Source organism: Papilio machaon, chromosome 11 (assembly GCF_912999745.1).
Source record: "Papilio machaon chromosome 11, ilPapMach1.1, whole genome shotgun sequence".
Classification (NCBI taxonomy): domain Eukaryota; kingdom Metazoa; phylum Arthropoda; class Insecta; order Lepidoptera; family Papilionidae; genus Papilio; species Papilio machaon.
In genome coordinates, this window is record NC_059996.1 from 5,721,867 (window position 1) to 5,735,388 (window position 13,522).

The 13,522-nt window shown below is 34.9% G+C and overlaps 1 protein-coding gene across 1 annotated transcript; it reads right to left on the reverse strand.

The window, feature by feature from the left end:
* Positions 1-8,845: 8,845 nt before the first annotated feature.
* Positions 8,846-11,885, reverse strand: LOC106711068. Its single transcript, XM_045680102.1, has 2 exons — positions 9,464-11,885; positions 8,846-9,399 (listed from the first exon to the last, which is right to left on the reverse strand). The coding sequence occupies exons 1-2, from the start codon at positions 11,883-11,885 to the stop codon at positions 8,846-8,848; spliced, it is 2,976 nt and encodes a 991-aa protein (XP_045536058.1).
* Between the last annotated feature and the right edge of the window lie 1,637 nt (positions 11,886-13,522).

The window sequence follows — 13,522 nt, forward strand, 5'->3', positions numbered from 1 at the left end:
TTAAGATAGATTAAGAATTAATAAAAAAATAGGCATATTTGGATCGAGATGAAATAAGCAGAAATATTTTTTGGTTATCAAATAAAAAATGAAGGAGGTTCCAAAGTGAACGAGGTTACTTTAAACTTTTAAAATGTTCGTTTATAATTAATCAGCTACGAAAAAAAGTTTGGATAAGTACTTTCAGTTTCTAACTTTCTTAAATTTGAATTTGTATCGTTGTGATTAATTTAAAAATTTAAAAATTATTTTGTTTTTCACACTATTGTCATTCCCTACATACTACAGACGTAATATATAGTGTTAGATACCTTTAATTAATCTCTTCCTCTAGAGTTAAATTCTTTTTAATCTGTAGGTTTTTGTGGTAACTTATACAGGAGCCTTATTTGTAATGTTCGTGACTACAAGCTCTGTTAGGCTCTACGTGCTTCTGTTTGAATTATTTTCGGTATTCTTGCAAAATATTGTTTAATTCTAATATTCCGCGAATAATGGTTCCGGTGAAATGCGAAAGTCATAGTTGTTATTTATGAGACCGTTTTTATAGATCGTTAGTATTACTTAGTGTGCGTATTTATGCGCATGAAATGTTGCTTTATTATGTGAGAAAAAGGTTCTGTAAATTGCATTGTATTTTTTAAATATTGCAAAATTACAGCGACAAAATAAGACATACATGCAACGACGTACATATGTGTCGGAGTCGACTAGTTTTGAGCCTATCGGAGGCCCTTCATCAGGGTAAGTAGGTAGAGTATTATTTTGCGGACGCGGCACGTCGCTCACTTTTTAGCCGTTCCTATATTAATTGATGATAATGTCTCAGAACAGTTTGAATAATTTAAAACTTACAACCCTTGAGATACTATAGTATGTATACACTAATACAGATATGTAGGTTGATGTGGTGTAAAAGAAATAAGACCATGCCATCGGTTAAAATAGTTAAATAATTTCAGAGTGAATTTAATAAATATTTATCCTTTAATAAATTGCACATAGAAGTGATTTATGTCCTTAGTTATATAAATGAATGCATTAGAAGAAAACACATTTAGATTACGTTTCTAACAGTTGGTCCATTTATTTATTTAATTGTCTAAATTATTTTCAAATGTTTGTAATTAATAATGCTGGAGTGAAAACAATGAGGGTTTAGTTTATAATAGGATTCACTTTGAGATATTTATCTTACAAGCTTAAATAAAATATTGTTAATTAATACTGTAAAATATTTAGCAAGTTAGCTAAGACATTTAAGCAGGAGTTCTATGTAAAAATTTTACTCCATATCAACTATACATTGGAGGTTAAAGTTACTTTCGAACCATAATCAAGTGATATTTTATGTAATATTGAGTATTTAGGTCTTTATCATTTGTAGTTATTTTTCATTTGTATGCCGCAGTATATTTCAAGTTTCAATTAAGTATTGTCAAAATAATTGTAACAACATATTTCGTAATATTTTTATACCTAACAGTGATATAAATTATTTGCCTACAAACATACTGGCCCACATAAGGTGTTGACACATGATACAGCATATTAAATATGCGTTCATTTTCACGCAATGCCGTGAGCCGAGGCCGCCTACATTACACTATAAATCATCGCCTTCTAAAATAAACAAAAACATTTATTGCCTTACTTAGACCTTACGAATGATTAGCTTTGCTCAATTAAAACGAATTAGGTTAATTGTGTGTGGGTTTTCAATGTTGGTTCACTTTTTTCTCGCTTCGTGCCAAGCGGCAGCATTTCACTTATCTGATGGCATTAATCACAATTCCCACCCCCCAATTAAAAGTGGTGCTTGCTAGCTTTGTATGCGGATCTAGATTTTATTCGAGAGTTTATTACGTAGTGCACTTTGCTTTGTTATTTCGCTTGTTCAACAAGCGTTTTACGACTGTTGGAAGTAGAAAAGTTGCTTGGAATTTACGAGGATGTATTTCAATTGGAATATATAACATATTATTAATTTAATGACAAGCGTAAACGGGAAACGGTTTTTGCTATGATGTTTATTTTTTAGCCGACTATCTCAGGCGGGTTTAGAATTTAGGGTTAAATCTGTATAAAAAAATCAATAACTGTAATATCAAAAATTATCTTACTAAAATATATTACGAGACATTAGGTGGATAGAAAAACGTATCGTGTCGCGGCATAATATCAGGCGCAGTCACCCAGCATGACGTTTGTCGGACATCAGAGGCGGGAGCGGGCGTGCGGTAACAAATCATTCTAACACCTGACCGCGCCATGTTATCGCGGCTACGACGTGAAAAATTACCGTTTTCCGAACGATGGCAGGCAGTTTTTCCACGGCCAACACCAGGGGGCGTCGTGAGTCATTAGAATGAATTGTCGACGACTGGTGCGTTTACCCTAGTGGGGTGATACGTATCTAAATTTAGTTCTAACTCTTTTAGACTATTCAATTATATAATTACTTTACACACTAGCTAAATGTATAATTTGAGCGTTGTTTTTAATCAAACTGTCATAATTTTTTAACACTTTGACTACGTTTACGAAAATTTACTTGTGTTATTAAGTTGATAAACCAAATTAATTTAATCAACCATTTAATAGAAGAAAAATATCAAGTAACATTCGCAATTTGATGAATTAAAAACTAATGAAAGAGCTACAGCAGTTCCTGAAGTTAAGTTAAGCCAAACTAAAATGTTTTAAGAGCCGTATAAATAGTTATTTTCCGTTATTCGATGCGCAGTCATAAACTAAGATATGTTAAACTGTCTGTTGACTAACATTGCAAATGAATTTTTCCATCTCCAATCGAAGACAGAGTAATTTAGATTTTAAATATAAAACAGTACGGTTGTGAATGACGTGAATGAAAGGAGTATAAAGTTTTTCATATCGTTGAAGCGGAAAACATTGGAAGAGCGCTTCACCCGTCATAAAAGGGGGAAACTTTACAAATCTCTGGATTTCTTACGCTTTTAGGGACACATAATATATTTATCAGCCCCTCGACACATGAACAATGGCTTGAACTCGGCGAGTGAAGATTGAGAACGCGATGTCTCTTTTGTACGTAATTACTAAAACAAATAAAAGAGCTATGTCGTTTATACCCCAAGTCTTAAACTTGTTTACATCTTCTTTAAAAGAACTTAGGCAAGAGTTCTTGTTTTTGTAGTAATAGATATGATTGATAGAAGAATTATACCAAAGCAAATATAGCATTCCTTGTTTCATGGAATTTTTAAATATTTTCTTATATTGTATACATTTTGTTGAAGACATTTTTATTGTAATAAAGCATGAGAGAGTCCTCAAATTCGAAAGCTCTTTATTTTTCATGTTTACCCCCAACATTAAAACAGTTACGAAGCGCCTATTTATTTTATAACACTGATTGTTAACACGGTCGTTCCACAAAGCAATACAGTTATGAGAAAAGGAAATGCAGAAACGGAATTCATAGCGTTCCTCTCGGCGCGGCGATGTCGATAACAAATTTTACTGCAACCGCCATAGCAAGGGTTCGTACGGCGCCGCGGCAGTCTGAAAATGAACTCATAACAGTTTTATGAGGCAACCGCCGTGCCCACACTAGCTCCTCTCACACGAAGATATGATGGCTATTAAAACGCTCGCCAACCGTGCAATCAGACGCTTTATATCGTCACTGTCATCTTAATTAAAAATCGACTATTTGTTGTAACATTCTATCAGTACTTTTTTGTTGATATATCTCGTCTTTCAATTTTTTTATCAGCCATTTATTATTGGATTTATAATTAGCTTGTGATTTGCAGGTATGATGGTATTAGCGGAGAAAAACATTCCCTCGTTAAAAGCAGTAATGCTAAAAAGGTTATTTATTGTAAAACAAACTCAAACTCAAACAAAATCCCTTCCAGCTTTCTGGTGATTTTGTTACATGCCGTACAAATGGCTTTTCTTGTAACCAAAGAGCCCTTTCTAAGGACCCGTGTTGAACAAATATCTGTCAAAATTTTCGTAAACATTTAAAGAAAACCCACCAACAACTTGGCGCCCTAAAAGCAAAGGCCTTCGTATTTATCCACTCCTCAAATGTAAGGGCCAAAAGCAACTTTCTTCAATCAGGAGATTTACCTTACACTTGACTTTGACAATGTTCTTACGTTACAATCCTAAAGGTTAAGAAATACGACACGATAAAATTGTATTGAAGCCTTCCAGGGCTCAGAAAGTTATGAAATTTAATATTATGTTACTGTCAAAGCAAAACTCAGAGGGATCAAATATGTCTTTCAGAGAACTGCTGAAAGGATACATTTAGATGATTTTTAAAGACAGACTTTCATTGAAAGATTTAATTTTGATATCTTGTATGTAACATTTACAAATAAAATACGTAATATTATTACCGCCTAAATAAGATGGAATACCTCATTGTCAAACAAATGAAGTGCTTTTATTCAAAGAGTTAATAACTCCTGCACTGTTTAGATCTTTACCAACTTTTTATTACTGGTTTCAAAAAAATAATAATTTAAGTAAATAAAACGACCTGAATTCAAGTGACAGTACAAAAGGTTCGAACAATTCGTCCTTTATCAAATAGGGTTTGATCCGTCGATTGTGTACGGTAGCCGTCGTTTTGTGCAGTTAATTATCCAAAGTCGTGCTGGCGTAATCCGGCAGGTCACGTGACGCGCACGTGCTCGCTTCGAGGGGCTTACTGTTGAGCCACACGATAGTCTATCGCATGGTCGTTGACTCGATTACGCAATAACCATATATTTAATATTGTTAAAATTATCCTGGCAGCAATTAGACTTGTGGTTTGTTCTTAGAACTAAACTCTACCCTCATCCTCACTAGACATTTTTCTAGCTTCTTTGGTCTTTAAAATGTTATTCTGTGCGTATTTTTCTCTTAACGAAGCTTGTATCGTCATCTTCTACATAAAAAATCTAGATATTTTTGCAATGGCCTGATTTTAGTCGATAATAGTTAGGGCGATAATTGTTGCTCTGAGATCGAGGCGACTACACAAAGAATGAGGAATATTTTAGGGCCAATAAAACAGTTGGCGAGAATTGACTTTTAAAAATAAATGTATTTAGTGATATAATTTTGGTTGACATTGGCCCCAGAAGGCTTTTAATGCAATTGCAAATTGGCTTTAAGCAAAGTTTGGACTGCGAAGTGTCCGGGCCAAAGATTACATAAAGACACCCTCGAGGCTGCGCTTTCGTATCTCCCCGACATCACGAAGGCATAATTTAAAATATAAGCAAGTTAACAGGGGAGAGGAGTGCCAGGGGCGAAGCGGTAACGACTATGATCTTCCTAATACAAGTTCTGTTTGTACCCTAATTGCAAGGCAAACATCAACCTTTCTTCTAAATTTTGACTGTGTATTTTTAGGCTACATTGATAGCTAGCATTATATGGATCATGGTGTAAATTGAAAAGATAAAATATTTTCAACGACGAATTCATAAATTGTCAACAAAAATATACGGTTCCTTATTTTAAAATCGTTTTGACAAACGTTTCAATGAGTTTTGAAAACTTTTTGTAAGATTATATTTAAAGTATTTTTTATTGTATTGTATACATTAGTGGGACTTTGTTTATCAGACATACAGATAATAATACCGACTTGTACGAAATACATAACTTCTAAACGGATTTCATTTTGTTTAACAACTCTATTTAAACTTTCAAAGCAGTTTATTCACTATTGTAGCGTGAACTTCGAAGAAAACTGATATGATTAAATAAAATATCGTAAAAAGTAACGCGCAGTCTTAATAACTTTATTTAAAGTTTAAGTGAGCGCCATCTCGCGGCCAATTTCCGTACCCCTTGCGTCTGATATTACTTTAATGCTTTACTTGGAACAAATTTCAACGGAACGGTTATGGGTGCAGTTATACTTGAACTTGTGGTCCGACAATTACTAGAAGTGTAGCCACGTTATATTCTTGATCTGGTTTGTTTTCTACTGTTACTTCGAACTGTCAAACCTTAGTCTTAGATAGAGAGATATATAGAGATATAATACGAGTATCTGTAAAGTCTAGAAACAAATATTATTCCTTTCAACTGTTTATCAGTCGAACAGCTAGATTCATACAGCCACACATCCTAGAAGATTACGGAGCCTTTTGATTGTCTTCAAGCATTATAAATGCAGATATTCTCATTTCCTTACTTAGATTTTGTTTAAATAAGATTTACTAAAACATCTCTTGAATCTAAAATAAAATGAATTGAAAACAGTATGCAAGTCTGTCTGACCCACTTTAGATAAAAGACGACCAATCCAATCAGTACTAATTAGAACATGTTTACGTCACAATTTCTCCGCATACACCATTCTGCGTTTGTATTGCGAAATCTCATCTAGTAAATGCTTTGCATCGGCACTGGAGGGCGGCACGTTCATATAAGTATTGTTGATATTCTAAACCACCCCAGTAGAACGAGGTTACCCTGTGGAAACCGCACTGTGTCGCGTGGACTCGCCTGATTGCAAGCACTTGTAACGTGCGGCCTTGTTATGTAGAACTGCAAATCTGCAAAGTAGGAAAATGTTATAGATTGTGTAATTATCAAATGAAACAATGTTTGTTCAATGAAACACGACACTTTACTTTTGATAAAAGAGACTGTTTATTCTTTATACACAACTTTATAATAATATATAACAATACACTACGAAACGTAAAATAAAACTTTATACAAAACAAACTCGTTACAACGTGAAGAAAAAACACACACAAGAAGAATGAAAAATAAACAAAAGACAACTCTGTTCGATACATTTTTTCATAAATAAGTCGCGGCGCCAATATGTGCCAGTTCTATGCATTATCATTAGTGGCGCCATCTATTGAAACTGAATTGCTCTTAAACATCCCGCCCACCAAAGGACGAACAGTCCTTTACATCTCTATTTAAACTCAAAATCTCTAATACACAAAACTAAATAATCACCGCCCACCATGGCAATCTATGCTTAAGTAACAAAAATATGCAAAGAATATTAATCACAACACTAGTCTCTATATAACAAGAAATATTAATGAAAAAATAACACTATACTCTATACAATAAGATATATGAATGATAAAATAAAACTCGACTCGATATAAGAAGAAAAAAATTAAAGCAAATAAATTAAAGCACACAATGAAATTAATAATTGACGCTACTCTGTGTCTTTTGGCAAAAAACATAGCTTATTACATGGTCTCTTACAAATTCCAATTTTAGTTATAATAGATACGACTCGCGTAACGTTATCTTTTCCAGTATGCTTCTCAATTATTCTGCCCAACCACCATTTGGCTGGGGGTATGTTATTGTCTCTTATTAAAACAATATCATCGATTTCAGGCTCCTTCTTCTTTGTGGTCCATTTGTGTCTCTGATTCAAGGTAACTAAATATTCATTGGACCATTTTCTCCAGAAATCATTCATCAATTTTTGGCAGTACTTCCACCGTCTCAAATTTGAAATGTTGCAATCTTCATAACTCTCGTCTGGTATAATTCGCAACGGTTCCCCTATTAAGAAATGACCAGGTGTTAATGGCATGGGATCATTTGGATTATCACTCAGGTAAGACAAAGGTCGTGAATTAAGACAGGCCTCTATTTGCGTCAAGACCGTCGTTAGCTCTTCAAAGGTAAGTGTAGAATCTCCGATTATTCTTTTCAGATGCATTTTTGTTGAGCGAACACCAGCTTCCCATAGTCCTCCGAAGTTCGGTCCATGCGGTGGGCTGTACTTCCATGCCGTTTCCTCGTTTGCTAGAAGATGATGAAGTTCGTCAGGTAATTTAGATTTAGCTCGGTCAAACATTTCTCCTAGTTCTCTATCTGCGCCAATAAAATTTGTTCCATTGTCTGAATATAACGTTTCACAATATCCTCTTCTAGACACAAATCTCTGGTATGCTGCAATGAATCCCGAAGAAGTCAAATCTGACACAGCTTCAAGGTGAATCGCTTTGGTTACGAAGTATACGAATAGACAAATGTATCCTTTATAGCATTTGGCTCCTCGTCCTGGCGAAAATCGTATGTTAATAAATCCTGTGAAATAGACGCCAGCAATTTTGAACGGCCTCGTTGGTTTAAGTCTCGCCTCCTCTGTAGTCTCAAATTTATAGCTTCTGTAATGTTCATAAGTTTCTTGATGTAGCCAATTTGGACCATGCCACCACAATTTGTTACCTATTGACTCTGTTACTTCCAGTCCTCTAGACGCGCTATCAGCTGGATTCTGATCTGTAGCTACGTGTCTCCACTGCTCTGATTCCAGCATGGTAAGGATCTCAGATGTTCTATTGCTCACGAAAGTCGTCCATCGACTCGGCTCTCCTGCTAGCCATGCCAAAACTATCGTGCTATCAGACCACGCGTATATTTTACTCTTAGGAATGTTCATGACTTGGGACACTTCGTTTACTAATTTTGTAGCTAGTAGCGCTGCACACAGTTCCAGGCGTGGGATTGATATTTTCTTCTCCACTGGCGCTACCTTGGTTTTGGCGGTGACAAGGTTGACGGCTATGCTACCATCTTTGCTGGTCGATTTTAAATACACCGCTGCTGCATAAGCTGACTGAGATGCATCAGCGAATGTATGTAGTTCTACATTATCTCCGATACTGACGTGAAACCACCTCGGAATGACGATCTTCTCTAATTTTAGTAGGTCCTCTTTGAATTGTTGCCACTCGTGTAATAATTGTGGGGTGAGTCTCTCATCCCATGATAATTTTGCTATCCACAGTTTTTGTATGAAAATCTTCGCTCTAACGACGATTGATGCTATCCAGCCCATAGGATCTTAAAGACGCGCTATCTCAGACAGTACTTTCCTTTTAGTTACGTCTTCTCCATTCTCATTACTTTTAGGTAGTTGAAAATGATACTGAAAATTATCGTTTGTTTTGTTCCAGGTAAGACCTAATACTTTTATGCTATCATTAGATTTGAATTGTATTAACTGATTGTCTCTTTGATTCTCTTTACAGATGTGTTCCAGTAAATCTTCGCTGTTGCTGCTCCATTTTTGGAGTTCAAAACCACCTGCTCTCATTAAATTATTCATTTGCTCATATATCTCTATAGCTTGCTCTGTTGTTTCACATCCGGTAAGTAAATCGTCCATATAATAGTCTTGCAGTGTGATTAGTGCCGCAAGTGGATATTTTGTTTGCTCATCTTTTGCTAGTTGTTGCAAAGACTTTACAGCTAAGTATGGCGCACAAGATGTTCCAAAGGTAAGTCTCAGTAGTTTGTAATGTTGAATAGGTTCGTGTGGATTTGATCTCCATAGTATTCTTTGGAAATCTGTATCTTGCTCGTTGACAACCACTTGACGATACATTTTAACTAAGTCTGCAACTATACACTATACAAATTTTATGGCATCTCCATCTTATAAGAATATGACGTAGATCACTTTGTAATTTGGGTCCGACGAGAAGATTGCCATTTAATGACACATTGTTCATTCCTTTGCTCGAAGCGTCGAACACCACTCTTACTCGGGTAGTCTGTTTATCATCTCTAATCACTGCATGGTGTGGTAGATAAACGACGTGATTATCACGTAATTCTCTCTCATCAGTTATTTTTCTCATGTGATTTTGCTGTAAATAATCCTCTATCACGTTTTTGTAATCTTCCTGTAGCTTTGTATTTTTAAGTAATTTCTTCTCTAATAATTTGAACCTTCGTAGCGCTATCTCTTTTGATTGACCATTTAAACATTCTGGATTAGGACTTTTAAAAGGTAATCTGACGACGTAACGCCCTTCATTGTTTCTATATTTTGTTTCTTCGTAAATTTCTTCACATCGTAATTCCTCTTTTGTCTTTCTCTTTTTGATACTTTCAGGTTCTCTTTCTATCTCCCAGAATTGTTTTAAAAGCTCATCTTCCTTTAGTTGTACATGCATGCTGATAATATTGCGATTTTCTTGCACTAATTCATTTTTAATTTTTCCAGATAATATCCAGCCCAATTGCGTGTTTTGTGCAACTGGTCCAGATGACTCAGAATGTTTCAGAAAACCATCCAGTAGAATTTCTCCGTAGATTTCAGCACCTAGAATAATGTCTATTCGTCCAGGTGTACTGTAGGTAGGGTCAGCCAAAGGTAAGTTTGTGATCTCTTGCCAATCGTGTATAGATGAGTCTCTTGACGGTATTAATGAAGTCAACCTCTTCAACACGAACGCATTGACTTGAATAGAAAACTCTGGGTTACATAAAGATACGATCTCAAAAGAAGCCATACTCTTCGCTTGTGTTTGACCTTCTCCGACTCCTGATATAACACCGGTCACTGAATCTCGCTTTAACTTCAGGAATTGTGCTGTGGCTTCAGTTATAAATGACGCTTCAGACCCTTGGTCAATCAAAGCTCTAACTATTTGTGAATAACCTGTAGTTGATTTGATTTTAACCATAGCTGTAGCCAGTAAAACTCTGCTCAGGTGACTCTCATTAGTAAAATGGGCTACAACTTTCCTCTCAGGTTGTTTACTCCTCTCTTTAACTTCAGTCGAAGTGTTATCGTGTGTATTACTTGAAGATTCCTCTGTAGTTGATCTCTCTTCTCGGTTTGGTGTTCTCTCATAATGCAGTAATGTATGATGTCGTCGGGCACATCGACGACAGCTCGTAGTTGAGTAGCAATTCTTCACGCTGTGATTAGGTGATAAGCAATTGAAGCACAAATGATTTGATTGCACATACTCAGTTCTCTTCTCTGGGGTTTGTGCTGCAAATTGCTTACACTGATACAATAAGTGTTGTCCGGAACACATGACACAGATGTAATCTCTCTTCTCCTCTTCCACTGATGAATGAAATGATCTCTGCTTTGTAATTTGTCTCGTAGTGTTGTTATGTTGTGTTGTTTCACCTGGTCTGCTGTTGTAATGATTTGATGACTCCAACATCTCTAACGTTCTAAATCTAGTCTCGATAAATCTCTTCAGCTCCTCCCAGGTAGGTAAAGTATCTGCTTCACTGTCTGAATGTACTCGGCTCACTTCTAACTCCCATAACTTTCTTGTCTCTGCATCTACTTTTGTTACTACCAAATAAATTATAATAGCGTCCCATGCACTTGTATCTATCTCCAAATTTTGCAATGATTTTAAACAGGAAGATGTCGTATCTAAAAGTTGTTTTAAAGCAGCGGGCGACTCACTCGTTAAATTCTTTTGGGAAAACAAACGTTTCATAACTTCATTGGTATTGAAGCGTTTATTGTTGTATCGTCGAACCAACTGGCTCCACGCCTCATTATAATTCACATCTGTTGTAGAAAGATTTTTAAGCAGAATTTCCGCTTCGCCAGTTAAGCAACTCTTCAAATAATGCAGTTTTTGAGCAGCGGTTAGTGTAGAATTGTTATGAATTAACGACACAAACATATCATAGAAAGTTTGCCAATTTTCGTATCCGGAAGAAAATCTTGGCAAATGAATTGTCGGTAATTTCACATCGCTAGAGGTCGCAACAGTACTAGGTTGATTATTAGACGCTCTCACAAATGAAGTCGGCTGGTATATCTGCAGATCATCTTTTAATTTTATTGTATAAGTTTCATAAATATTCTCAAACTCTGAATACATATCTTCGGCAAAATAACTAAGTTTAGATTTCTCAGACTTGTCTACAGAGGCAACAATCTCGTTATGATTACTTAGGAATGACTCCCACAATTTATCTAACGCCTCTTTTTTTGTTTCAATATATGTCACTGTAAGCCGATCTTTAGATGTCTTTTTATAATTAATTTGCGCTTTACTAACCCGCTCAAATAACTCCTCTTGTCGCCGTAGACACACTTTTAATATTTCAGACATTTTTAATGTTCAACGTTCACGTAACACAATCACAAAATTAATATTTTCACTTTAGTTCGATTCGTGTTTTCCCGGGTTTCGGCACCAAAATGTTTGTTCAATGAAACACGACACTTTACTTTTGATAAAAGAGACTGTTTATTCTTTATACACAACTTTATAATAATATATAACAATACACTACGAAACGTAAAATAAAACTTTATACAAAACAAACTCGTTACAACGTGAAGAAAAAACACACACAAGAAGAATGAAAAATAAACAAAAGACAACTCTGTTCGATACATTTTTTCATAAATAAGTCGCGGCGCCAATATGTGCCAGTTCTATGCATTATCATTAGTGGCGCCATCTATTGAAACTGAATTGCTCTTAAACAACAATCATACATTATTTTGAATTATTTTAAATTATAAACTAATGAAATATCATTACCTAAAAAAAGATTAATAAGTGGTAATAATTAATGTTCTTAATAAGGATGCGACAATAAATTCTGTTTAACCATAGTGTAATTTTATTTCTACGAACAATTTTATTAAAACAACGATATTTCTTTACTTATTACAGGTAAACAAAAATTGATTTGGTGTAGTCACCAAATCAATTTTTGAGATAGTTCTCAAAATAGGCGAAAGGCATTATTTCAGTTTTTATGGGGATTAGTATTTGTAGTAATTTAAGCAGTGCTATAAAGCAGTAGCTTTCGCTAACGAGATAATTCCCTATTTTATAAAAGTTTAAAAACGTTATTTTAACGAACAAAATTATCCTTTACTGTTGTATTTAAAGAGTTGGAATAGTTTATAAAAGATGTAACGTTGTAAAAAATATTTAAATTCGACGTTGTGAGGACGCAGCGTAATAGAAGTCATTCGCAGTTGGAGAAGCGTTAAATGCAACATTTTCCATAGCCATTTGCAATTCGAGATTCAACTGAGCTGGTCAGGATTGAAGTCTACAGATTGCGTGTCTCCTCCACACAGATATCATATTCATTATTTTAAATACCTTGTAAATTTGACACTACTACATTTGTATTGAGAGCAAAATAATTTATTTTATACTAAAAGAAAATTACGATCGGTCAATTATTCATTATTTATGAATATAAATAGCAAATTAAACTCATAAGTATTAAGTATTATGTAAACTATATTTTTAGATGTCAATTAGTATCATATTAATTGCCTATCATTATTAGAAAATGAAGTTTCGGTATTTTTTACAATAACGTAACGGGAAATATTGCCTACTAATTATTATTATTATTATATTATATTGTACATATCATAAGTGGAGTTAAATAATTAATAAAAATAAATAATTACAACATATTTAATCCTCCATCTTAAAGTTAGATGTAGCGAAGTGATGGCAGAATAAGTTAAACTGGATACAGTTAAGGCAACGAAACAGACAGTACTTTTTAAGCGTATTTAAATATAAAATAAGATAATCAGGGCTAGCGTGGGAGCCCTGCTGTGGAAGCTTTTGTTAGGACCAGACTTATAGCCACTGCGTTCACCACACACAGGAATCGTATTATGTTCCTACAATACCAGCCGCGTCCTAAGCCCTGTGTAGTTATAACAAATTGGTCATTCTTCACTGCGCTGAACGCCCACCCTCTT

Bases quoted from the DNA above. Each gene is read 5' to 3' on its own strand.
- LOC106711068 (XM_045680102.1), bottom strand. From the start codon at position 11,885: ATGTCTGAAATATTAAAAGTGTGTCTACGGCGACAAGAGGAGTTATTT. The intron at 9,400-9,463 runs GTGATCTACGTC...GTATAGTTGCAG, and splicing joins CGTCGGACCCAAATTACAAA to ACTTAGTTAAAATGTATCGT.